Here is a 26,364-nt window from a genome sequence, read left to right on the forward strand (position 1 = left end):
AGAGAGAGTCAGACTGCAGAGAGAGAGAGAGTCAGACTGCAGAGAGAGAGAGAGTCAGACTGCAGAGAGAGAGTCAGACTGCAGAGAGAGAGTCAGACTGCAGAGAGAGAGTCAGACTGCAGAGAGAGAGAGCAGACTGCAGAGAGAGAGAGAGTCAGACTGCAGAGAGAGAGTCAGACTGCAGAGAGAGAGAGACAGTCAGACTGCAGAGAGAGAGTCAGACTGCACCAGAGAGAGAAGAGTCAGACTGCAGAGAGAGAGTCAGACTGCAGAGAGAGAGAGTCAGACTGCAGAGAGAGAGAGTCAGACTGCAGAGAGAGAGCGAGAGAGAGAGAGTCAGACTGCAGAGAGAGAGTCAGACTGCAGAGAGAGAGAGAGTCAGACTGCAGAGAGAGAGTCAGACTGCAGAGAGAGAGAGAGTCAGACTGCAGAGAGAGAGAGAGTCAGACTGCAGAGAGAGCGAGAGAGAGAGAGTCAGACTGCAGAGAGAGAGTCAGACTGCAGAGAGAGAGAGAGTCAGACTGCAGAGAGAGAGTCAGACTGCAGAGAGAGAGAGAGTCAGACTGCAGAGAGAGAGAGTCAGACTGCAGAGAGAGAGAGAGTCAGACTGCAGAGAGAGAGCGAGAGAGAGAGAGTCAGACTGCAGAGAGAGAGTCAGACTGCAGAGAGAGAGAGAGTCAGACTGCAGAGAGAGAGAGAGTCAGACTGCAGAGAGAGAGAGAGTCAGACTGCAGAGAGAGAGAGTCAGACTGCAGAGAGAGAGAGAGTCAGACTGCAGAGAGAGAGAGAGAGAGAGTCAGACTGCAGAGAGAGAGAGAGAGAGAGAGTCAGACTGCAGAGAGAGAGAGAGAGTCAGACTGCAGAGGAGAGAGAGTCAGACTGCAGAGAGAGAGAGAGTCAGACTGCAGAGAGAGAGAGAGAGTCAGACTGCAGAGAGAGAGAGAGTCAGACTGCAGAGAGAGAGAGAGAGAGAGTCAGACTGCAGAGAGAGAGAGTCAGACTGCAGAGAGAGAGAGAGAGTCAGACTGCAGAGAGAGAGAGAGTCAGACTGCAGAGAGAGAGAGTCAGACTGCAGAGAGAGAGGGCAGACTGCAGAGAGAGAGAGAGTCAGACTGCAGAGAGAGAGAGAGTCAGACTGCAGAGAGAGAGAGAGAGAGAGAGTCAGACTGCAGAGAGAGAGCAGACTGCAGAGAGAGAGAGAGTCAGACTGCAGAGAGAGAGAGAGTCAGACTGCAGAGAGAGAGAGAGAGAGTCAGACTGCAGAGAGAGAGAGAGTCAGACTGCAGAGAGAGAGAGAGAGTCAGACTGCAGAGAGAGAGTCAGACTGCAGAGAGTGAGAGTCAGACTGCAGAGAGAGAGAGAGAGAGTCAGACTGCAGAGAGAGAGAGAGTCAGACTGCAGAGAGAGAGAGAGAGAGTCAGACTGCAGAGAGAGAGAGAGTCAGACTGCAGAGAGAGAGAGAGTCAGACTGCAGAGAGAGAGACAGAGTCAGACTGCAGAGAGAGAGAGAGACAGAGTCAGACTGCAGAGAGAGAGTCAGACTGCAGAGAGAGAGTCAGACTGCAGAGAGAGAGTCAGACTGCAGAGAGAGAGAGTCAGACTGCAGAGAGAGAGAGAGAGTCAGACTGCAGAGAGAGAGAGACAGTCAGACTGCAGAGAGAGAGAGACAGTCAGACTGCAGAGAGAGAGTCAGACTGCAGAGAGAGAGTCAGACTGCAGAGAGAGAGAGAGTCAGACTGCAGAGAGAGAGAGAGAGTCAGACTGCAGAGAGAGAGAGTCAGACTGCAGAGAGAGAGAGAGTCAGACTGCAGAGAGAGAGCGAGAGAGAGAGAGTCAGACTGCAGAGAGAGTCAGACTGCAGAGAGAGAGAGAGTCAGACTGCAGAGAGAGAGAGAGTCAGACTGCAGAGAGAGAGAGAGTCAGACTGCAGAGAGAGAGTCAGACTGCAGAGAGAGAGTCAGACTGCAGAGAGAGAGAGTCAGACTGCAGAGAGAGAGAGAGTCAGACTGCAGAGAGAGAGCAGAGAGAGAGAGAGTCAGACTGCAGAGAGAGAGTCAGACTGCAGAGAGAGAGAGACAGTCAGACTGCAGAGAGAGAGTCAGACTGCAGAGAGAGAGAGAGAGTCAGACTGCAGAGAGAGAGCGAGAGAGAGAGAGTCAGACTGCAGAGAGAGAGTCAGACTGCAGAGAGAGAGTCAGACTGCAGAGAGAGAGTCAGACTGCAGAGAGAGAGAGTCAGACTGCAGAGAGAGAGAGTCAGACTGCAGAGAGAGAGCGAGAGAGAGAGTCAGACTGCAGAGAGAGAGTCAGACTGCAGAGAGAGAGAGAGTCAGACTGCAGAGAGAGAGAGAGTCAGACTGCAGAGAGAGAGAGAGAGTCAGACTGCAGAGAGAGAGAGTCAGACTGCAGAGAGAGAGAGAGTCAGACTGCAGAGAGAGAGCGAGAGAGAGAGAGTCAGACTGCAGAGAGAGTCAGACTGCAGAGAGAGAGAGAGTCAGACTGCAGAGAGAGAGAGAGTCAGACTGCAGAGAGAGAGTCAGACTGCAGAGAGAGAGTCAGACTGCAGAGAGAGAGAGTCAGACTGCAGAGAGAGAGAGAGTCAGACTGCAGAGAGAGAGCGAGAGAGAGAGAGTCAGACTGCAGAGAGAGAGTCAGACTGCAGAGAGAGAGAGACAGTCAGACTGCAGAGAGAGAGTCAGACTGCAGAGAGAGAGTCAGACTGCAGAGAGAGAGAGAGAGTCAGACTGCAGAGAGAGAGCGAGAGAGAGAGAGTCAGACTGCAGAGAGAGAGTCAGACTGCAGAGAGAGAGTCAGACTGCAGAGAGAGAGTCAGACTGCAGAGAGAGAGAGTCAGACTGCAGAGAGAGAGAGTCAGACTGCAGAGAGAGAGAGAGTCAGACTGCAGAGAGAGAGAGAGTCAGACTGCAGAGAGAGGAGAGAGAGAGAGAGTCAGACTGCAGAGAGAGAGTCAGACTGCAGAGAGAGAGAGAGTCAGACTGCAGAGAGAGAGTCAGACTGCAGAGAGAGAGAGAGTCAGACTGCAGAGAGAGAGAGTCAGACTGCAGAGAGAGAGAGAGTCAGACTGCAGAGAGAGAGCGAGAGAGAGAGAGTCAGACTGCAGAGAGAGAGTCAGACTGCAGAGAGAGAGAGAGTCAGACTGCAGAGAGAGAGAGAGTCAGACTGCAGAGAGAGAGAGAGTCAGACTGCAGAGAGAGAGAGTCAGACTGCAGAGAGAGAGAGAGTCAGACTGCAGAGAGAGAGAGAGAGAGAGAGTCAGACTGCAGAGAGAGAGAGAGAGAGAGAGAGTCAGACTGCAGAGAGAGAGAGAGAGTCAGACTGCAGAGAGAGAGAGAGAGTCAGACTGCAGAGAGAGAGAGAGTCAGACTGCAGAGAGAGAGAGAGAGAGAGTCAGACTGCAGAGAGAGAGAGAGTCAGACTGCAGAGAGAGAGAGAGTCAGACTGCAGAGAGAGAGAGTCAGACTGCAGAGAGAGAGAGAGAGTCAGACTGCAGAGAGAGCGAGAGAGAGAGAGTCAGACTGCAGAGAGAGAGTCAGACTGCAGAGAGAGAGTCAGACTGCAGAGAGAGAGAGAGTCAGACTGCAGAGAGAGAGTCAGACTGCAGAGAGAGAGAGAGTCAGACTGCAGAGAGAGAGAGTCAGACTGCAGAGAGAGAGAGAGTCAGACTGCAGAGAGAGAGCGAGAGAGAGAGAGTCAGACTGCAGAGAGAGAGTCAGACTGCAGAGAGAGAGAGAGTCAGACTGCAGAGAGAGAGAGAGTCAGACTGCAGAGAGAGAGAGAGTCAGACTGCAGAGAGAGAGAGTCAGACTGCAGAGAGAGAGAGAGTCAGACTGCAGAGAGAGAGAGAGAGAGAGAGTCAGACTGCAGAGAGAGAGAGAGAGAGAGAGAGTCAGACTGCAGAGAGAGAGAGAGAGTCAGACTGCAGAGAGAGAGAGAGAGTCAGACTGCAGAGAGAGAGAGAGTCAGACTGCAGAGAGAGAGAGAGAGAGTCAGACTGCAGAGAGAGAGAGAGTCAGACTGCAGAGAGAGAGAGTCAGACTGCAGAGAGAGAGAGTCAGACTGCAGAGAGAGAGAGAGAGTCAGACTGCAGAGAGAGAGAGAGTCAGACTGCAGAGAGAGAGAGAGTCAGACTGCAGAGAGAGAGAGTCAGACTGCAGAGAGAGAGAGAGAGTCAGACTGCAGAGAGAGAGAGAGAGAGAGTCAGACTGCAGAGAGAGAGAGAGTCAGACTGCAGAGAGAGAGAGAGAGAGAGAGAGAGAGAGCCAGACTGCAGAGAGAGAGAGAGAGAGAGAGAGAGAGTCAGACTGCAGAGAGAGCGAGAGAGAGAGAGAGAGAGTCAGACTGCAGAGAGAGAGTCAGACTGCAGAGAGAGCGAGAGAGAGAGAGAGAGAGTCAGACTGCAGAGAGAGAGAGAGAGTCAGACTGCAGAGAGAGAGAGAGTCAGACTGCAGAGAGAGAGAGAGTCAGACTGCAGAGAGAGAGAGAGAGAGAGAGTCAGACTGCAGAGAGAGAGAGAGAGAGTCAGACTGCAGAGAGAGAGAGAGTCAGACTGCAGAAAGAGAGAGAGAGAGAGTCAGACTGCAGAAAGAGAGAGAGAGAGTCAGACTGCAGAGAGAGAGTCAGACTGCAGAGAGAGAGTCAGACTGCAGAGAGAGAGAGTCAGACTGCAGAGAGAGAGAGAGTCAGACTGCAGAGGGAGAGAGAGAGTCAGACTGCAGAGAGAGAGTCAGACTGCAGAGAGAGAGTCAGACTGCAGAGAGAGAGAGTCAGACTGCAGAGAGAGAGAGTCAGACTGCAGAGAGAGAGAGTCAGACTGCAGAGAGAGAGAGTCAGACTGCAGAGAGAGAGAGTCAGACTGCAGAGAGAGAGAGTCAGACTGCAGAGAGAGACTGCAGAGAGAGAGAGTCAGACTGCAGAGAGAGAGCGAGAGAGAGCGAGAGTCATGCTGCAGAGAGAGAGAGTCAGACTGCAGAGAGAGAGAGAGAGAGTCAGACTGCAGAGAGAGAGAGAGACAGAGTCAGACTGCAGAGAGAGAGAGTCAGACTGCAGAGAGAGTCAGACTGCAGAGAGAGAGTCAGACTGCAGAGAGAGAGTCAGACTGCAGAGAGAGAGTCAGACTGCAGAGAGAGAGAGAGTCAGACTGCAGAGAGAGAGCGAGAGAGAGCGAGAGTCATGCTGCAGAGAGAGAGAGTCAGACTGCAGAGAGAGAGAGAGAGTCAGACTGCAGAGAGAGAGAGAGAGAGTCAGACTGCAGAGAGAGAGAGTCAGACTGCAGAGAGAGAGTCAGACTGCAGAGAGAGAGTCAGACTGCAGAGAGAGAGTCAGACTGCAGAGAGAGAGTCAGACTGCAGAGAGAGAGAGAGTCAGACTGCAGAGGGAGAGAGAGAGTCAGACTGCAGAGAGAGAGAGTCAGACTGCAGAGAGAGAGAGTCAGACTGCAGAGAGAGAGTCAGACTGCAGAGAGAGAGTCAGACTGCAGAGAGAGAGAGAGTCAGACTGCAGAGAGAGAGAGTCAGACTGCAGAGAGTCAGACTGCAGAGAGAGAGAGTCAGACTGCAGAGAGAGAGAGTAAGACTGCAGAGAGAGAGAGTAAGACTGCAGAGAGAGAGAGTAAGACTGCAGAGAGAGAGAGTAAGACTGCAGAGAGAGAGAGTAAGACTGCAGAGAGAGAGAGTCAGACTGCATAGAGAGAGTCAGACTGCAGAGAGAGAGAGAGAGAGAGCCAGACTGCAGAGAGAGCGAGAGAGAGAGAGTCAGACTGCAGAGAGAGAGAGAGTCAGACTGCAGAGAGAGAGTCAGACTGCAGAGAGAGAGAGAGAGAGAGTCAGACTGCAGAGAGAGTCAGACTGCAGAGAGAGAGAGTCAGACTGCAGAGAGAGAGAGTCAGACTGCAGAGAGAGAGAGTAAGACTGCAGAGAGAGAGAGTAAGACTGCAGAGAGAGAGAGTAAGACTGCAGAGAGAGAGAGTCAGACTGCAGAGAGAGAGAGTCAGACTGCATAGAGAGAGTCAGACTGCAGAGAGAGAGAGAGAGCCAGACTGCAGAGAGAGAGAGAGAGAGTCAGACTGCAGAGAGAGAGTCAGACTGCAGAGAGAGCGAGAGAGAGAGAGAGTCAGACTGCAGAGAGAGAGAGTCAGACTGCAGAGAGAGAGAGAGAGTCAGACTGCAGAGAGAGAGAGAGAGAGAGTCAGACTGCAGAGGGAGAGAGAGAGTCAGACTGCAGAGAGAGAGAGAGAGTCAGACTGCAGAGGGAGAGAGAGAGTCAGACTGCAGAGGGAGAGAGAGAGTCAGACTGCAGAGGGAGAGAGAGAGTCAGACTGCAGAGGGAGAGAGAGAGAGTCAGACTGCAGAGGGAGAGAGAGAGAGTCAGACTGCAGAGAGAGAGAGTCAGACTGCAGAGAGAGAGAGTCAGACTGCAGAGAGAGAGAGTCAGACTGCAGAGAGAGAGAGTCAGACTGCAGAGAGAGAGAGTCAGACTGCAGAGAGAGAGAGAGTCAGACTGCAGAGAGAGAGAGAGAGTCAGACTGCAGAGAGAGAGAGAGTCAGACTGCAGAGAGAGAGAGTCAGACTGCAGAGAGAGAGAGTCAGACTGCAGAGAGAGTCAGACTGCAGAGAGAGAGAGAGAGTCAGACTGCAGAGAGAGAGAGAGTCAGACTGCAGAGAGAGAGAGTCAGACTGCAGAGAGAGAGAGAGAGTCAGACTGCAGAGAGAGAGAGAGTCAGACTGCAGAGAGAGAGAGAGAGAGTCAGACTGCAGAGAGAGAGAGAGAGAGAGTCAGACTGCAGAGGGAGAGAGAGAGAGTCAGACTGCAGAGGGAGAGAGAGTCAGACTGCAGAGAGAGAGAGTCAGACTGCAGAGAGAGAGAGTCAGACTGCAGAGAGAGAGAGAGAGTCAGACTGCAGAGAGAGAGAGAGAGAGTCAGACTGCAGAGAGAGAGAGTCAGACTGCAGAGAGAGAGAGTCAGACTGCAGAGAGAGAGAGTCAGACTGCAGAGAGAGAGAGAGAGTCAGACTGCAGAGAGAGAGAGAGAGAGAGTCAGACTGCAGAGAGAGAGAGAGAGAGAGTCAGACTGCAGAGAGAGAGAGTCAGACTGCAGAGAGAGTCAGACTGCAGAGAGAGAGAGAGTCAGACTGCAGAGAGAGAGAGTCAGACTGCAGAGAGAGAGAGTCAGACTGCAGGGAGAGAGAGTCAGACTGCAGGGAGAGAGAGTCAGACTGCAGGGAGAGAGAGTCAGACTGCAGGGAGAGAGAGTCAGACTGCAGGGAGAGAGAGTCAGACTGCAGGGAGAGAGAGTCAGACTGCAGGGAGAGAGAGTCAGACTGCAGGGAGAGAGAGTCAGACTGCAGAGAGAGAGAGAGAGTCAGACTGCAGAGAGAGTCAGACTGCAGAGGGAGAGAGAGAGTCAGACTGCAGAGGGAGAGAGAGTCAGACTGCAGAGAGAGAGAGAGTCAGACTGCAGAGAGAGTCAGACTGCAGAGAGAGAGAGAGTCAGACTGCAGAGAGAGAGAGAGTCAGACTGCAGAGAGAGAGAGAGTCAGACAGCAGAGAGAGAGAGTCAGACTGCAGAGAGAGAGAGAGACTGCAGAGAGAGAGAGAGAGAGTCAGACTGCAGAGAGAGAGTCAGACTGCAGAGAGAGAGTCAGACTGCAGAGAGAGAGTCAGACTGCAGAGAGAGAGTCAGACTGCAGAGAGAGAGAGAGTCAGACTGCAGAGGGAGAGAGAGAGTCAGACTGCAGAGAGAGAGAGTCAGACTGCAGAGAGAGAGAGTCAGACTGCAGAGAGAGAGAGTCAGACTGCAGAGAGAGAGTCAGACTGCAGAGAGAGAGTCAGACTGCAGAGAGAGAGAGAGTCAGACTGCAGAGAGAGAGAGTCAGACTGCAGAGAGTCAGACTGCAGAGAGAGAGAGTCAGACTGCAGAGAGAGAGAGTAAGACTGCAGAGAGAGAGAGTAAGACTGCAGAGAGAGAGAGTAAGACTGCAGAGAGAGAGTCAGACTGCAGAGAGAGAGTCAGACTGCAGAGAGAGAGTCAGACTGCAGAGAGAGTCAGACTGCAGAGAGAGTCAGACTGCAGAGAGAGTCAGACTGCAGAGAGAGAGAGAGTCAGACTGCAGGGAGAGAGAGTCAGACTGCAGGGAGAGAGAGTCAGACTGCAGGGAGAGAGAGTCAGACTGCAGGGAGAGAGAGTCAGACTGCAGGGAGAGAGAGTCAGACTGCAGGGAGAGAGAGTCAGACTGCAGGGAGAGAGAGTCAGACTGCAGGGAGAGAGTCAGACTGCAGGGAGAGAGAGTCAGACTGCAGGGAGAGAGAGTCAGACTGCAGGGAGAGAGAGTCAGACTGCAGGGAGAGAGAGTCAGACTGCAGGGAGAGAGAGTCAGACTGCAGGGAGAGAGAGTCAGACTGCAGGGAGAGAGAGTCAGACTGCAGAGAGAGAGTCAGACTGCAGAGGGAGAGTCAGACTGCAGAGGGAGAGAGAGAGAGAGTCAGACTGCAGAGGGAGAGAGAGAGAGAGAGTCAGACTGCAGAGGGAGAGAGAGAGAGAGTCAGACTGCAGAGGGAGAGAGAGAGAGAGAGTCAGACTGCAGAGGGAGAGAGAGAGAGAGAGAGTCAGACTGCAGAGGGAGAGAGTCAGACTGCAGAGAGAGAGAGAGTCAGACTGCAGAGGGAGAGAGAGTCAGACTGCAGAGGGAGAGAGAGTCAGACTGCAGAGGGAGAGGGAGAGTCAGACTGCAGAGGGAGAGAGAGAGTCAGACTGCAGAGGGAGAGAGAGAGTCAGACTGCAGAGAGAGAGAGTCAGACTGCAGAGAGAGAGAGTCAGACTGCAGAGAGAGAGAGAGTCAGACTGCAGAGAGAGTCAGACTGCAGAGGGAGAGAGAGTCAGACTGCAGAGGGAGAGAGAGTCAGACTGCAGAGGGAGAGAGAGTCAGACTGCAGAGGGAGAGGGAGAGTCAGACTGCAGAGGGAGAGGGAGAGTCAGACTGCAGAGGGAGAGAGAGTCAGACTGCAGAGGGAGAGAGAGAGTCAGACTGCAGAGGGAGAGAGAGAGTCAGACTGCAGAGGGAGAGAGAGAGTCAGACTGCAGAGAGAGAGAGTCAGACTGCAGAGAGAGAGAGTCAGACTGCAGAGAGAGAGAGTCAGACTGCAGAGAGAGAGAGAGTCAGACTGCAGAGAGAGAGAGTCAGACTGCAGAGAGAGTCAGACTGCAGAGGGAGAGAGAGTCAGACTGCAGAGGGAGAGAGAGTCAGACTGCAGAGGGAGAGAGAGTCAGACTGCAGAGGGAGAGTCAGACTGCAGAGAGAGAGAGTCAGACTGCAGGGAGAGAGAGTCAGACTGCAGGGAGAGAGAGTCAGACTGCAGGGAGAGAGAGTCAGACTGCAGGGAGAGAGAGTCAGACTGCAGGGAGAGAGAGTCAGACTGCAGGGAGAGAGAGTCAGACTGCAGGGAGAGAGAGTCAGACTGCAGGGAGAGAGAGTCAGACTGCAGGGAGAGAGAGTCAGACTGCAGAGAGAGAGTCAGACTGCAGAGAGAGAGTCAGACTGCAGAGAGAGAGTCAGACTGCAGAGAGAGAGTCAGACTGCAGAGAGAGAGTCAGACTGCAGAGAGAGAGTCAGACTGCAGAGAGAGAGTCAGACTGCAGAGAGAGAGTCAGACTGCAGAGAGAGAGTCAGACTGCAGAGAGAGAGTCAGACTGCAGAGAGAGAGTCAGACTGCAGAGAGAGAGTCAGACTGCAGAGAGAGAGTCAGACTGCAGAGAGAGAGTCAGACTGCAGAGAGAGAGTCAGACTGCAGAGAGAGAGTCAGACTGCAGAGAGAGAGTCAGACTGCAGAGAGAGAGTCAGACTGCAGAGAGAGAGTCAGACTGCAGAGAGAGAGTCAGACTGCAGAGAGAGAGTCAGACTGCAGAGAGAGAGTCAGACTGCAGAGAGAGAGAGAGAGAGAGCCAGACTGCAGAGAGAGAGAGAGTCAGACTGCAGAGGGAGAGAGAGAGTCAGACTGCAGAGGGAGAGAGAGAGTCAGACTGCAGAGAGAGAGTCAGACTGCAGAGAGAGAGTCAGACTGCAGAGAGAGAGAGAGAGAGAGTCAGACTGCAGAGGGAGAGAGAGAGAGAGTCAGACTGCAGAGGGAGAGAGAGAGTCAGACTGCAGAGAGAGAGAGAGAGAGACAGAGTCAGACTGCAGAGAGAGAGAGAGAGTCAGACTGCAGAGAGAGTCAGACTGCAGAGGGAGAGAGAGAGTCAGACTGCAGAGGGAGAGAGAGTCAGACTGCAGAGAGAGAGAGAGTCAGACTGCAGAGAGAGAGAGAGTCAGACTGCAGAGAGAGAGAGAGTCAGACTGCAGAGAGAGAGAGAGTCAGACTGCAGAGAGAGAGAGAGTCAGACTGCAGAGAGAGAGAGAGTCAGACTGCAGAGAGAGAGAGAGTCAGACTGCAGAGAGAGAGAGAGTCAGACTGCAGAGAGAGAGAGTCAGACTGCAGAGAGAGAGAGAGTCAGACTGCAGAGAGAGAGAGTCAGACTGCAGAGAGAGAGAGAGTCAGACTGCAGAGAGAGAGAGTCAGACTGCAGAGAGAGAGAGAGTCAGACTGCAGAGAGAGAGAGAGTCAGACTGCAGAGAGAGAGAGAGTCAGACTGCAGAGAGAGAGAGAGTCAAAAAGGCCTTTGACTCAGTGTGGCATCCAGGCCTGTTCCTGAAACTTCTGGAGAGCGGAATAGGTGGCAGAACCTACGACGTGATCAAGAGCTCATACACTGAGAACCGGTGCAGCGTGAAGGTGAACGGGAAGAGGACGGCTTTCTTCCGACAGGGCCGTGGGGTCAGACAGGGCTGCAGCCTGAGTCCAACTCTATTCAACATCTATATAAATGGACTAGCAGCAGCTCTAGAGTCCTCCCCCACTCCAGGCCTCAGTCTGCATGACCAAGAGGTGAAGTTCCTGCTGTACGCAGATGACCTCCTGCTACTCTCCCCAACCGAGAAAGGCCTCCAAGATAGCCTGGCAGTGCTGGAAACATTCAGCACCACATGGGCGCTTCCCATCAACCAAAAGAAGACCAAAGTCATGGTGTTTCAGAAGAGGAACCAGAACAAAATAAACACTCCCTCCTTCACATTAAATGGCTCCACGCTGGAGAAAACCAGCAGCTATACCTACCTCGGTCTGGAGCTAAGCAATAACGGGAGCCTCAAGCAAGCAGCAGAAGCCCTGAAAGGAAAAGCATGCAGAACCTTCTATGCCATCAGAAGACAACTGTACCACCTCAAACCACCTGTGAGAGTCTGGCTCAAGATATTTGACAGCGTCATCACCCCTATACTGTTATATGGCAGCGAGGTATGGGGCCCAGTGACCTACCCAGACCACACAAAGTGGGATTCCAGCCCTACCGAAGTCTTCCACATGGAGTTCTGTAAATATCTCCTCCAAGTCCATCGCAGCACCTCAAACATAGCCTGTCGGGCAGAGCTGGGCCGATTCCCCTTATGGTTCACTATACACAAGAGGGCGCTATCACACCAGGCGCACATACAGAACAGCAACCCCAGCTCCTACCATCATAAAGCCCTGCTGAGCCGGAGCCCAGAGCAAGCCAAGAACTGCGGCAACCAAAGTAAGCAACACACCCTGACAAAAGCCCAAATAAAAGAGATCTCAGAGAGCCGCAAGATGCAATACATAGAGGACTGGAAGAGTGAATTAGAGAACTCCCAGAAACTCACCATCTACCGGTCACTGCGGAGGGACTACACTCTGGCCCCATATCTGGAAAGGCTACGCCACCCCAAAGACAGGCAGACCCTGAGTCTGTACAGACTGAGTGCCCACAGCCTAGAGGTGGAAACAGGGCGGCACCGACAGACATACAAGCCGCGGGAGAACAGACTGTGCCACCACTGCCAGCAGGGGGCTCTGGAGGACGAGACGCATTTCCTACTGCACTGTGACAAATACTCAGCAGTGAGGGCCTCCCACTTCCAGAAATTTACCACCCATAGCCCGGGCTTTCCATCCATGGATGAGGACATGAAACTCCGCAACCTACTGGGGGAAGAGGAATCAATGGTGGAGATCGCCGCCCAATATGTCACCACATGTCATAAGCTGAGGGGAACCTAAGACCCCTAAATGGACTGTCAGAGCCCAAATTGTGCCTCCCAACTCCCCATAACCCTGATCCCCTCCCACCTTACTTACTGTATTACTCTTGCTTTGGCAACACTAACTGCATTTTGGTCCTGCCAATAAAGCATATTTGAATTTGAATTTGAGTCAGACTGCAGAGAGAGAGAGAGTCAGACTGCAGAGAGAGAGAGAGTCAGACTGCAGAGAGAGAGAGAGAGTCAGACTGCAGAGAGAGAGAGAGAGTCAGACTGCAGAGAGAGAGTCAGACTGCAGAGAGAGAGTCAGACTGCAGAGAGAGAGTCAGACTGCAGAGAGAGAGTCAGACTGCAGAGAGAGAGTCAGACTGCAGAGAGAGAGTCAGACTGCAGAGAGAGTCAGACTGCAGAGAGAGTCAGACTGCAGAGAGAGAGTCAGACTGCAGAGAGAGAGTCAGACTGCAGAGAGAGAGTCAGACTGCAGAGAGAGAGTCAGACTGCAGAGAGAGTCAGACTGCAGAGAGAGAGAGAGAGAGAGAGAGAGAGCCAGACTGCAGAGAGAGAGAGAGTCAGACTGCAGAGAGAGAGAGAGAGAGTCAGACTGCAGAGGGAGAGAGAGAGAGAGTCAGACTGCAGAGGGAGAGAGAGAGTCAGACTGCAGAGGGAGAGAGAGAGAGAGTCAGACTGCAGAGGGAGAGAGAGAGTCAGACTGCAGAGAGAGAGAGAGTCAGACTGCAGAGAGAGAGAGAGAGTCAGACTGCAGAGAGAGAGAGAGTCAGACTGCAGAGAGAGAGAGAGTCAGACTGCAGAGAGAGAGAGAGTCAGACTGCAGAGAGAGAGTCAGACTGCAGAGAGAGAGTCAGACTGCAGAGAGAGAGAGAGTCAGACTGCAGAGGGAGAGAGAGAGTCAGACTGCAGAGGGAGAGAGAGTCAGACTGCAGAGAGAGAGAGAGTCAGACTGCAGAGAGAGAGAGAGTCAGACTGCAGAGAGAGAGAGAGTCAGACTGCAGAGAGAGAGAGTCAGACTGCAGAGAGAGAGAGTCAGACTGCAGAGAGAGAGAGAGTCAGACTGCAGAGAGAGAGAGAGTCAGACTGCAGAGAGAGAGAGTCAGACTGCAGAGAGAGAGAGAGTCAGACTGCAGAGAGAGAGAGAGTCAGACTGCAGAGAGAGAGAGTCAGACTGCAGAGAGAGAGTCAGACTGCAGAGAGAGAGAGAGACTGCAGAGAGAGAGAGAGAGAGTCAGACTGCAGAGGGAGAGAGAGAGTCAGACTGCAGAGGGAGAGAGAGAGTCAGACTGCAGAGGGAGAGAGAGAGTCAGACTGCAGAGAGAGAGAGAGTCAGACTGCAGAGAGAGAGAGAGAGTCAGACTGCAGAGAGAGAGAGAGAGTCAGACTGCAGAGAGAGAGTCAGACTGCAGAGAGAGAGTCAGACTGCAGAGAGAGAGTCAGACTGCAGAGAGAGAGTCAGACTGCAGAGAGAGAGTCAGACTGCAGAGAGAGAGTCAGACTGCAGAGAGAGAGTCAGACTGCAGAGAGAGAGTCAGACTGCAGAGAGAGAGTCAGACTGCAGAGAGAGAGTGACAGACTGCAGAGAGAGAGTGACAGACTGCAGAGAGAGAGTGACAGACTGCAGAGAGAGAGTGACAGACTGCAGAGAGAGAGTGACAGACTGCAGAGAGAGAGTGACAGACTGCAGAGAGAGTGACAGACTGCAGAGAGAGTGACAGACTGCAGAGAGAGTGACAGACTGCAGAGAGAGTGACAGACTGCAGAGAGAGTGACAGACTGCAGAGAGAGTGACAGACTGCAGAGAGAGTGACAGACTGCAGAGAGAGTGACAGACTGCAGAGAGAGTGACAGACTGCAGAGAGAGTGACAGACTGCAGAGAGAGTGACAGACTGCAGAGAGAGTGACAGACTGCAGAGAGAGAGAGACTGCAGAGAGAGAGACTGCAGAGAGAGAGAGACTGCAGAGAGAGAGAGACTGCAGAGAGAGAGAGACTGCAGAGAGAGAGAGTCAGACTGCAGAGAGCAGAGAGTCAGACTGCAGAGAGCAGAGAGTCAGACTGCAGAGAGTCAGACTGCAGAGAGCAGAGAGTCAGACTGCAGAGAGCAGAGAGTCAGACTGCAGAGAGCAGAGAGTCAGACTGCAGAGAGCAGAGAGTCAGACTGCAGAGAGCAGAGAGTCAGACTGCAGAGAGCAGAGAGTCAGACTGCAGAGAGCAGAGAGTCAGACTGCAGAGAGCAGAGAGTCAGACTGCAGAGAGCAGAGAGTCAGACTGCAGAGAGCAGAGAGTCAGACTGCAGAGAGCAGAGAGTCAGACTGCAGAGAGCAGAGAGTCAGACTGCAGAGAGCAGAGAGTCAGACTGCAGAGAGCAGAGAGTCAGACTGCAGAGAGCAGAGAGTCAGACTGCAGAGAGCAGAGAGTCAGACTGCAGAGAGCAGAGAGTCAGACTGCAGAGAGCAGAGAGTCAGACTGCAGAGAGCAGAGAGTCAGACTGCAGAGAGCAGAGAGTCAGACTGCAGAGAGCAGAGAGTCAGACTGATTACACCAGGCTGGTTTCTGGCCAAACAGTATCCTGTTTATCAGTATACCACCGTTCACATGCTGTTTAGTCAGGATCCAGCAATTTGCACAAGTTGGACGCAGTTAAGGTCACACAAAGTATTACACTTTAAAAAGTGTAACCCCTCCCCTCTGCCTATACACCCTCCCGTGCATCACGGGCTCCTCAGTTTTGGTGCAAAAGCAGGAAGGAGAAAACTTATAAATTGGTCTAGGGTAAATTCAATCCGAAGGATGTTCGGAGAACTGAAAACCATGAACCAAAGAACAATTCAATATGAACAACATGTGTACACAAAAGAACAACCAGCCCGAAGGGCACAGGGGCGGGTGCTGGGTCTCCCAATAGGAGCTAGAAGAAAAGGAATTTACGGTAAGTAAACAAAATTCCCTTCTTTGTCGCTCCATTGGGAGACCCAGACAATTGGGACGTCCAAGAGCAGTCCCTGGGTGGGTAAAAGAATACCTCAATAAAAAGAGCCGAAACGGCCCCCTCTTACAGGTGGGCAACCGCCGCCTGAAGGACTCGCCTACCTAGACTGGCGTCTGCCGAAGCATAGGTATGCACTTGATAGTGTTTCGTGAAAGTGTGCAGACTAGACCACGTAGCTGCCTGACACACCTGCTGAGCCGTAGCCCGGTGCCGCAATGCCCAGGACGCACCCACGGCTCTGGTAGAATGGGCTTTCAGCCCTGAAGGAAGCGGAAGCCCAGAAGAACGGTAGGCTTCGAGAATCGGTTCCTCGATCCACCGAGCCAAGGTTGACTTGGAAGCCTGCAAACCCTTACGCTGGCCAGCGACAAGGACAAAGAGCGCATCTGAACGACGCAGGGGCGCCGTGCGAGACACGTAGAGTCGGAGTGCTCTCACCAGATCCAAAGAGTGCAAATCCTTTTCACATTGGTGAATTGGATTAGGGCAAAATGAAGGCAAGGAAATATCCTGATTGAGATGAAAAGGAGATACCACCTTAGGGAGAAATTCCGGGACCGGACGCAGAACCACCTTATCCTGGTGAAACACCAGGAAGGGGGCTTTGCATGACAGCGCTGCAAGCTCAGACACTCTCCGGAGTGATGTAACTGCCACTAGAAAGGCCACCTTCTGCGAAAGACGTGATAAAGAGACATCCCGCAGCGGTTCGAAAGGTGGTTTCTGAAGAGCAGTTAGCACCCTGTTAAGATCCCAGGGTTCCAGCGGACGCTTGTAAGGTGGGACTATGTGGCAAACTCCCTGCAGGAACGTGCGGACCTGCGGAAGCCTGGCTAGATGCTTTTGAAAAAATACGGAGAGCGCCGATACTTGGCCCTTGAGAGAGCAGAGTGACAAACCCTTGTCCATTCCGGATTGAAGGAATGAAAGAAAAGTGGGTAAGGCAAACGGCCATGGAGGAAAACCGTTATCAGAGCACCAGGATAAGAAGATTTGCCAAGACCTGTAATGGATCTTGGCGGGCGTTGGCTTCCTGGCCTGTCTCATGGTGGCAATGACATCCTGAGATAACCCTGAAGACGCTAGGAGCCAGGACTCAATGGCCACACAGTCAGGTTGAGGACCACAGAATTCAGATGGAAAAACGGGCCTTGTGACAGCAAGTCTGGGCGGTCTGGAAGCGTCCACGGTTGACCCACCGTGAGATGCCACAGATCCGGGTACCACGACCGCCTTGGCCAGTCTGGAGCGACGAGAATAGCGCGACGGCAGTCGGACCTGATCTTGCGTAACACTCTGGGCAGCATCGCCAGAGGAGGAAACACATAAGGCAGTCGAAACTGCGACCAATCCTGAACTAACGCGTCCGCCGCCAGAGCTCTGTGATCCTGAGACCGAGCCATGAATGCCGGGACTTTGTTGTTGTGCCGTGACGCCATGAGATCGACGTCCGGCGTTCCCCAGCGGCGACAGTTCTCTCGAAACACTTCTGGGTGTAGAGACCATTCCCTCGCATCCATGCCCTGACGACTGAGAAAATCTGCTTCCCAGTTTTCTACGCCCGGGATGTGAACTGCGGAGATGGTGGAGGCTGTGGCTTCCACCCACTGCAGAATCCGCCGGACTTCCTGGAAGGCTTGACGACTGCGAGTGCCGCCTTGGTGGTTGATGTATGCGACGGCAGTGGCGTTGTCCGACTGGATGCGGATCTGCCTGCCCTCCAGCCACCAATGGAAAGCCAATAGGGCTAGATACACTGCCCTTATCTCCAGAACATTGATCTGAAGGGAAGACTCTATCGGAGTCCAGGTTCCCTGAGCCCTGTGGTGGAGAAAAACCGCTCCCCACCCTGACAGGCTCGCGTCCGTGGTGACCACAGCCCAGGTTGGGGGTAGGAAGGATTTTCCCTGCGATAGAGAATTGGGAAGGAGCCACCACTGAAGAGACGTCTTGGTTGCAAGGGAAAGAGAGACGTTCCTGTCGAGGAAAGCCGACCTCCTGTCCCATTTGCGGAGAATGTCCCATTGGAGTGGCCACAGATGGAATTGCGCGAACGGCACTGCCTCCATCGCTGCCACCATCTTCCCCAGGAAGTGCATGAGGCGCCTTAAGGAGTGTGACTGACCCCGAAGAAGTGATTGCACCCCTGTCTGCAGAGAAAGCTGTTTGTCCCGCGGTAGCTTGACTACCGCTGACTGTGTATGAAACTCCATCCCGAGGTAAGTCAGTGATTGGGTCGGTGTCAACTTGGATTTCGGGAAGTTGATGATCCACCCGAACTGCTGGAGAGTCGCCAGAGCGACGGTAAGGCTGTGTTGACACGCCACCCGAGAAGGGGCCCTGACTAGGAGATCGTCTAAGTAGGGAATCACCGAGTGGCCCTGAGAGTGTAGGACCGCCACAACGGATGCCATGACTTTGGTGAAAACCCGTGGGGCTGTCGCCAGGCCGAAAGGCAAAGCCACGAACTGAAGGTGTTCGTCCCCGATGGCGAAACGCAAGAAGCGTTGATGTTCGGGTGCGATCGGCACGTGGAGATAAGCATCCTTGATGTCGATCGATGCTAGGAAGTCTCCTTGTGACATCGAGGCGATGACCGAGCGGAGAGATTCCATCCGAAACCGTCTGGTTCTCACATGTCTGTTGAGTAGTTTGAGGTCCAGAACGGGACGGAATGATCCGTCCTTTTTTGGCACCACGAACAAGTTGGAGTAAAAGCCGCGACCACGTTCCTGAAGGGGAACGGGGATCACAACTCCTTCTGTCTTCAGAGCGTCCACTGCCTGAAAAAGTGCGTCGGCCTGAGCGGGGGGCGGAGAGGTTCTGAAGAACGAGCCGCAGGATGAGAGCTGAACTCTATCCTGTAACCGTGAGACAGAATGTCTCTCACCCATCGGTCTTGAACATGTGGCCACCAGGCGTCGCCAAAGCGGGAGAGCCTGCCACCGACCGAGGATGCGGCTAGGGGATGCCGAGAGTCATGAGGAGGCCGCCTTGGAGGCAGTGCCTCCTGCGGCCTTTTGGGGGCGTGACTTGGACCGCCACGCATAGGAGTTCCTCTGGCCTTTCTCCGGCCTGCTGGACGAAGAGGATTGGGGCTTGGCGGAGGGACGAAAGGACCGAAAACTCGATTGTATTTTCTGTTGCTGAGGTCTCTTAGGTTTGGACTGGGGTAAGGAGGAGTCCTTTCCCTTGGATTCCTTAATAATCTCATCCAATCGTTCGCCAAACAAGCGGTCGCCAGAAAACGGCAAACCAGTTAAGAACCTCTTGGAGGCAGAGTCTGCCTTCCATTCGCGCAGCCACATGGCCCTGCGGACTGCCACAGAGTTAGCGGATGCCACAGCTGTACGGCTAGCAGAGTCTAGGACTGCGTTCATGGTGTAGGAAGAAAAAGCTGACGCTTGAGAAGTCAAAGACGCAACTTGCGGAGCAGAATTACGTGTGACAGCATTAATCTCAGCCAGACAAGCTGAGATAGCTTGGAGTGCCCACACGGCTGCAAAGGCCGGGGCAAAAGACGCGCCCGTGGCCTCATAAATGGACTTCACCAGGAGCTCTATCTGCCTGTCAGTGGCATCCTTTAGCGATGAGCCATCTGCCACCGATACCACAGATCTAGCCGCCAATCTAGAGACTGGAGGATCCACCTTGGGACATTGAGCCCAACCCTTAACTACTTCAGAGGGGAAGGGGTAACGCGTGTCAGTGAGGCGCTTAGTAAAGCGCTTGTCCGGGACCGCTCTGGGCTTCTGGACAGCATCTCTGAAGTTAGAGTGATCGAAAAACGCACTACGTGTACGTTTGGGGAACCGAAACTGGTGTTTCTCCTGCTGAGACGCCGACTCCTCTACAGTAGGAGGCGGGGGAGAAAGATCCAACACCTGGTTGATGGACGAGATAAGATTATTCACTAAGGCGTCCCCTTCAGGTGTATCAAGGTTAAGGGCGACGTCAGGGTCAGAGCCCTGAGCTGTGACGTCCGCCTCGTCCTCCAGAGAGTCCTCAAGCTGGGAACCCGAGCAGCGTGAAGAAGTCGGGGAAGATTCCCAGCGAGCCCGCTTAGCCTGTCTAGGACTGTGGTCCGGGCAAGAGTCCTCCACGTGAGACCTAGGGCCCAACCTGGGAGCGCGCTGCGGCGCGGACCGAGAGGGGCCTGGAGGCGACGATCCCACAGGGGCCGGGGCCTGTGTAAGGACCGGTCTGGACTGCAAAGCTTCTAGCAGCTTGGCAGACCATTTGTCCATAGACTGAGCCATGGATTGTGAAAGTGACTCAGAGAGTTTCTCAGCAAAAGAGGCAAACTCTGTCCCTGCCGCCTGGACAGGGGAGCAGGGGGGTCTACATGAGCCGAGGGGCCCACTAGTGACCGAGGCTCCGGCTGAGCAAGCGAAACAGGGGTCGAGCATTGCTCACAGTGAGGGTAGGTGGAACCCGCAGGTAACATAGCCCCACAAGAGGTACAGGCCGCAAAAAACCCTGTGCCTTAACAGCTTTGCTCCTTGTGGACGACATGCTGTTGTCTCCTAGGAGAATGATCACTGAGGGTATATGGGCAAAAAAGGGTATACAGCCCGACCGAACAGAAATATATATATATAAATACGTATCTATTCCGGCACCCTAGGGGGACCAGCACCGGGTGACCGGTGTGGCTTACCGACCGCTAAAAAGCGGAGTGTGTGTCCTCCAGATTCCCTGCCTTAGGTCCCCCGGAGCTGCAGAGCTCTTCACTGAGAATCCTCCACCGGCAGAATGCCAAAAAATGGCTGCCGGAGCTCTCAGGGGAGGAGTGGAGCCGTGGGCGGCGCCAGGAAAGTGCGGGAATCTGGAGTCCCCACAGTGATCAGTGAGGGGGGAGGAAACATGCAGGATGCTCCGGCCCTCACATCCGACGTCAGGTCGGCAGTCCCGCCCTTACCCCTGACAGGCAGGCCCGGGGGCGGGATTTTTGCGACTAGGCCGCGATGAAGCCGGGGACTAAAATTTGAGACCGCACCCGACAAGCAGGCACGGTCGGCGCGGAAGTCCGCCGGCCTTCTCAATTCAGCAGCTGCCGCAGCGTCCGGGAAGAAGGTGCGCTCCCTGCACAGTCCCCAATGGGGACACAGAGTACCTTAGAGTTGCAGGGCCCGGTCCCTGAGGTTGCATAGACTCCGGTCCGGCAGATTCCCACAGGGGCTGCGGAGGGAGCACGGTCCCAGAAAATGGATGACCGCTCAGGATCCCACTTCTCCCAGAGCCGCTAAGGGATGGTGAAGGAGACGGCATGAGGCTCCGGCCTTTGTACCTGCAATGGGTACCTCAACCTTAACAACACCGCCGACGTAGTGGGGTGAGAAGGGAACATGCCGGGGGCCCCGTGGGGGCCCTCTTTTCTTCCAACCGACATAACTAATATGAGAATGCATGAGTGGATGTGTGCCTCCTTCCACACAAAGCATAAAACTGAGGAGCCCGTGATCCACGGGAGGGTGTATAGGCAGAGGGGAGGGTTTACACTTTTTAAAGTGTAATACTTTGTGTGACCTCCGGAGGCAGAAGCTATACACCCAATTGTCTGGGTCTCCCAATGGAGCGACAAAGAAAACGCTACAAGTTTTTTGAAAGATGTTAAAAAACTGCAAGTCGCTGGATCCTCACTATAACGCATGCAAACGCAGGTGAACGCATGTTAACGCGAGTCCATTGCAAATGCATTGAAATGAAAACGCATTTGCACTGGATCCGTTTCTGCGTTAAAAAAACGTTCAGGACGCATGTTAAAAAGACGTAGTGTGAAAGCAGCCTTACCCATTTAATCATATGCGCACACATTTTAACAGAGCCTTCTGCGTTACAAGCTAAAGTACATGTACAAATATGATACAAATATGAATAAGTCCAGTCTCCAGGACGGTGTATCAGGGAGGCAGGGGAACAATATATGCACAACACCCCCTCCCCCCCTCGTCACAAAAAAACCCAACAGCTGGGGGCTGGAATTCTCAGGCTGGCAAGACTCAAGTTTGTTGGACGCCCCCAGCCTAAAATCCATTAGATGTGACAGTCCTGGCACTTTATCCAGCTCTTCCCAATTGCCCTGATGCGGGAGCAATCGGGGTAATAAAGGGGTTAATAACAGCTCACAGCTGCCACTAGATTAGTAATTGTGTGCGTCTATGAGGAACCCCCCCATTACTAATCTGTAAGTGAAAGGAAATAAACTAGAACACCCAAAAAATCCTTTATTAGAAATAAAATACAAAAACAACCCTTCTTTCACCCCTTTATTAACCCCAAAAATACCAAGGTCCAATGTAATCCACACAAGGTCCGACGATGATTCAAGCTTTGCTACATCTGAAGTCACAGTGAGCAGCCATAGAACAATGACCGTCCGCTGTGAACTTCAGGCAGAGAATGAGCTGCAGAGATGACTGGTGATGTCACTCAGGTTAGTTGCGGTCACAGATGGATGTTCCCACGGTTCTCCATCTGTGACTGGTGGTAACCTGACCTCTGTAAACTCAGTGACCTCACCTCAGTTGAGACCTGTATCTCCTGGCAGAAAATCGCATCTTTTTTTGCCGAAATTTTAACATCATATTCCTGCACCCAATCTACACCTCCTGGCAAAAAAACCTGCATCACTACCGCATCATACTGCATGAAGTTTTGATCTTTTTTTGCCAAGAGGTAAAGATTGGGTGCATAAGTATGATGTAAAACTTTAAATCATTAAATTTGCTTCTCTTGGCCCAAAAATACAGAAAAAGGTTTGAGCTGCGATTAACCCCTATTACCCCGATTGCTACTGCACTAGGACATTCAGGAAGAGCCAGGTAAACTTCCAACATTGTCACATCTAATGGATGTGGCAACCTTGGGCAGCTGCAGGCTGCTATTTTTAGGCTGGGGGGGGGGGGGAGCCAATAAGCATGGCTCTCCCAGACTGAATACCAGCAGCTAGCTGTCGGGATTTATCATGGCTGGAGGAGACCGCACGCTGGTTTTTAAATAAATACATTTTAAATAAAAAAAAAAACTGCATGCGGTTCCTCTTATTTTGATACGCAGCCAAGATAAGCGCACAGCTGGAGGCTGCAGCCATGTACTTTATCTGTGCTGGGTATCATAAGGCGGTACCCTACACCAATTATAATTTTAAAGTCATTTATTTTTACACCTCGATATAGACCTGCGGATTCGGACTTTTACAGTCTGGGTCGGCCCATCACTAGTCATCAATCCCTTTAAAGTGTGTTCTCGTCTCTGCAGCAATGGTTTAGGCTTATTGCAGGTCTGAAAAGAGAGGGGCATTGGGCTTTGGGAGCGTGAATTTTACTAAACTGTTATTTGGCAGCCATGTCACTATTTCAGCGCTTTGGAGCTAGCAGTAACACGGAAAACACCTATTTTTCTGTTATCAGTTGAGTGACTGATTTTAGAGGGGTTGTTTCTTTTGTGGGAAAAAAAAAATTACATTTTTAATTGCTGCCATTTAGGCTAAATACAGTTTACCAGATATTTGGGAAACAAGATGAATAAATAGAGAAATTCAATAATTTCCTTAAAAAAGGTTGTCCACTACTTTAACCTTGAAGGCGAGGTCATCAGGAATACTGGGTGTCGCACCCCCACCAATCAGCTGTTCTTGTTATTGGCTGGAACTGCACAATTACGGAGCTGGATGGCACAGTCCTGCAGATGGAATAGTGGTCGCCTGGGTAATGCCCATTCGCATTCTATTGATTTGAATATTGCCAGTGTGTGCACGGCCGACCTGTGTGTGTGTGTAAGTGACCAGTGCGTGCAGCAGACCCGTTGTCTGTGGGGGGGGGGGAATCAAGTGTCTACAGCCTGTGTGTGTGTGATTGATGTGTGGGCACAGAAGACCAGCGTGTGTCTCTGTGTGTGCGCGGTACAGCAGATCTGTTTGTGTGTGACCTGTGAGTACAGCAGACCAGCCACCAGCCTGTGTGTGTGACCTGTGAGTACAGCAGACCAGTGTGTGTGTGTGTGTGTGTGTGTGTGTGTGTGTGTGTGTGTGTGTGTGTGTGTGTGTGTGTGTGTGTACTGTGGGTACAGCAGACCAGCCTGTGAGTGGTTCATCTGAGTTCCCACAAAATCTCGTTATGTGCGACACCTACCAGCGATCAGGCCCCTGCTGTGAAATCGCTAGTCGTTGCCGAATGATCCGGACCATTTTGTTCAAAGGCGATGTCCTGCTGGGCAGAACGGATCGCTGTGTTTGACGCCTACCAACGACCTAACAGGGTCCCAATGCCCGCCGAGATCATTATACAGGTCGCTCGTCGTTACTGCGTCATTGGTAAGGTCTCCTGTGTGACATCTCACAAGTGACTTACCAGCGATCCTTATGTCGTATCGTTGTCAGGATCGTCGGTAAGTCGTTGTGTGTGACTGGGCCTTAAGTTTTCCCATCACACAATACATTCCCCCAACATTACCTGTCTTACAGTCTTCTTTTGTCACCGGAGTCCTGTTTTGTTTGCTACCATAGATAACCAGGGTGTATCAAACAAATGAACAACTGTCCATACAGTATTGGACGATAGTCTGTAGTCTGATGACAGGCCTCGGACACCTAACGAGACAGATATATCAGATCCCCATTCTCGCACCTCTGTGTATGGACAACTGTACCCATCAGATAAGATCAGGTTCTCATGTATGTCAGATATGAGACCATCTTCAAACAGATGGCAAGTATGTAATTACTACACAGGGATGGGCCTGCTAGTTTAAATATTTGGCAGAGACATCTTGAAAACACTTCATTTTTTTCTCTCTACTCTGACACTCCACTTCCCCGAGTCTCTACTCTACCCGAACTGTCTGACCCTTCATTCTCTCTCTTTTCTGTCTCAGAGCTACAACTCTCATTCTCCTATCCCTGGAGTTCTAATCTCTCTCTCTCGATATATATACATATACATCTCTCCCTCTTTCTTTCTCTCTATATGTATATCTCTCCCTCTCTCTTGCTGCCTATTCTCTCAACAGATCTGCAGTGTCCCATCATCAGGAATAGCTCATGGTGCCAGTCCTGGAGACTAAAGCCCCCGTCACACACAGCGAGATGGCTAGCGAGATCGCTGAAACGTCACAGGTTTTGTGAAGTATCAGCGACCTCGCTAGTGATATCGCTGTGTGTGACAAGCAGCAGCGAGCGGGCCCCTGTTGCGAGGTCGCTGATCGTTACAAACCGATCAGGACCATTTTTTGCTCGTTGTTCTCCCACTGTGCAGCGCGCATCGATGTGTTTGACGGCGGGAGACCAACGATCTGAATGTGCAAGGAGCCGGTGTCTGGCAGCCTGTAAGCGGTGGAACACTGGTAACCATGGTACACATCGGGTAACCAAGCAAAGCTCTTTGCATAATAACCCGATGTGTACCCTGGCTATGTGTGCAGGGAGCCGGCGTCTGGCAGCCTGTAAGCGGCGTATGCTGGTAACCATGGTACACATTGGGTAACTAAGCAAAGCGCTTTGCATAACCACCCGATGTGTACCCTGGCTACCAAGTAAGTACAGTATAATTTTTAGGTACAAGTGAGAACAATCTTAAAAGTTTGGTCCAAAGTAATTTTCCTCCTAAATCCCCATTTACTGCCATAATCTTCTCTATTTTATAATTTGCTTTTATTAAAAATTCCCTAAGTACTTGAACTGCTTTTTTACTCCCCCCCCACCCCCTCCTTCCTTTTTGATGACGGAGTATCCCAGTGCATGCTGGCATACTCAAACAAAGGGTCATTAGGGGGCAGTCACTGATGATTCCCCTTTTCAGGGAGGGGGCAGAAGCCACTGCCCATGATGATGCTCCGTCTGAGCATCCCAGCATGCACTGGAATATTCACAAGCAATATTCCCTACAGAACAGAAAGAAGAATATGGGATAATCTTCACTTACCGGTTTGGTAACCCAGCCAATTACTTCCTGCAGTGAAATAGAGAAACACATTGACTATGGTTTACTCATAGAGCAACTGTTATGTAAGGTGGGATGTGGTGTAACTAATGAGGATTATAGTCATATAGTTACATAGTTACTTTATGTTGAAAAAAGACCTAGGTCCATCTAGTTCAACCTTCCTCCACCAGTTCTACACTTGGTCACCAGTTCATTTATAACCAACAATGTTGTGTGTACTGAGGAAATCATCCAGCCTTTTAAAAGCTGTTATAGTGTCTGCCATTACTACCTCTTGTGGTAGTGTATTCCACAGTCTGACCGCTCTAACTGTAAAGAACCCTTTCCTATTTAGCTGCCGGAATCGCCTTTCTTCCACTCGCAGTGAGTGCCCCCTGGTCCTTAGTATTGTCTTTGGAAGAAATAAGTCATGTTTCAGTCCATATCTAGTGGTCTAGGTCACAAGTGTGAATGTTCTCCTCTATGGAAGAGCACTAAGTGGAGAGCATAATATGATTTCTAATTACCAGCGTTGCGATCGATCGGTAAATCATCATATTCCTCTTCTTTCACTTGGAGAATGTCTTCTGTCTGTGTAGACGCGTCATCACACCAAGGCTCTACCTACAGATTACAGAGTACATCATCAATTCAACATCCTTAACAATATAAGAGGTTTGTGCCCATACACTGTAAGACCTCTTTCACACGTCCGTGAAAAAAATCACACACGGATGTGTAAAAGGTGCGTATGGCCCTCCATGTGCCATGATTTCGGCACGAGTGTTCTCCGTGCGCTATCCGTGATAATACACAGAGAACAGGAACTTTATGCTCACCTCTCCATGAGTGGGGGACAGAAGCAAGTGACAGCAGTGGCAGAGACAGCAGGAAGGAGAGTATAGAAAATAATTTTATTTCACAGAAACGTGTTTTTTTTTCCGGTATGTGTCACACTGATGTCACACAGATCACATCCGTGCAGTCCGTGTGACACTAGTACTGCCAGAAAAAAGCCGAACATGTCTATGTGTGGAGCACACGTGGAATCCGTTTTTCTCGGAGGTTGAGATAAATAATATCATCAAAAAATGTTTTTCCAACTTGGAGAATGGAGATTCTGTCAGTCCATAATAATCAGACAGACTTGAATGGCTGAGTGCCATCCGATTCTCAAAAAAAACACCCCTCTCCTTTAAAGGGAAGGTGTCATCAAAAAAATTTTTTTTTTCAATAACTGAAAAAATATAAAGCATTAATGCTTTAATGTTATGTTTAAATAAAATTATTTGGTTTTAATTAAGAAAAATATAAAAAAAAAAGTTTGATATTAAGCACT

General features: G+C 51.7%; 1 protein-coding gene across 2 annotated transcripts in view; it reads right to left on the reverse strand.

The window, feature by feature from the left end:
• The window catches only part of LOC142311102 (uncharacterized), a 39,006-nt gene that overhangs the window by 6,237 nt on the left and 6,405 nt on the right, over nt 1–26,364 (reverse strand). Inside the window, exons 4-5 of one of the 2 annotated variants that reach the window (XM_075349206.1) lie at nt 25,553–25,649; nt 25,026–25,052 (exon numbers count right to left, since the gene is read on the reverse strand). In XM_075349206.1, the coding sequence (XP_075205321.1) occupies nt 25,026–25,052; nt 25,553–25,649 (124 nt within the window). The remainder of the gene's footprint in view (nt 1–25,025; nt 25,053–25,552; nt 25,650–26,364) is intronic. The other variant, XM_075349207.1, reaches the window with a different exon arrangement.

Source organism: Anomaloglossus baeobatrachus, chromosome 5, assembly GCF_048569485.1.
Source record: "Anomaloglossus baeobatrachus isolate aAnoBae1 chromosome 5, aAnoBae1.hap1, whole genome shotgun sequence".
Taxonomy (NCBI): domain Eukaryota; kingdom Metazoa; phylum Chordata; class Amphibia; order Anura; family Aromobatidae; genus Anomaloglossus; species Anomaloglossus baeobatrachus.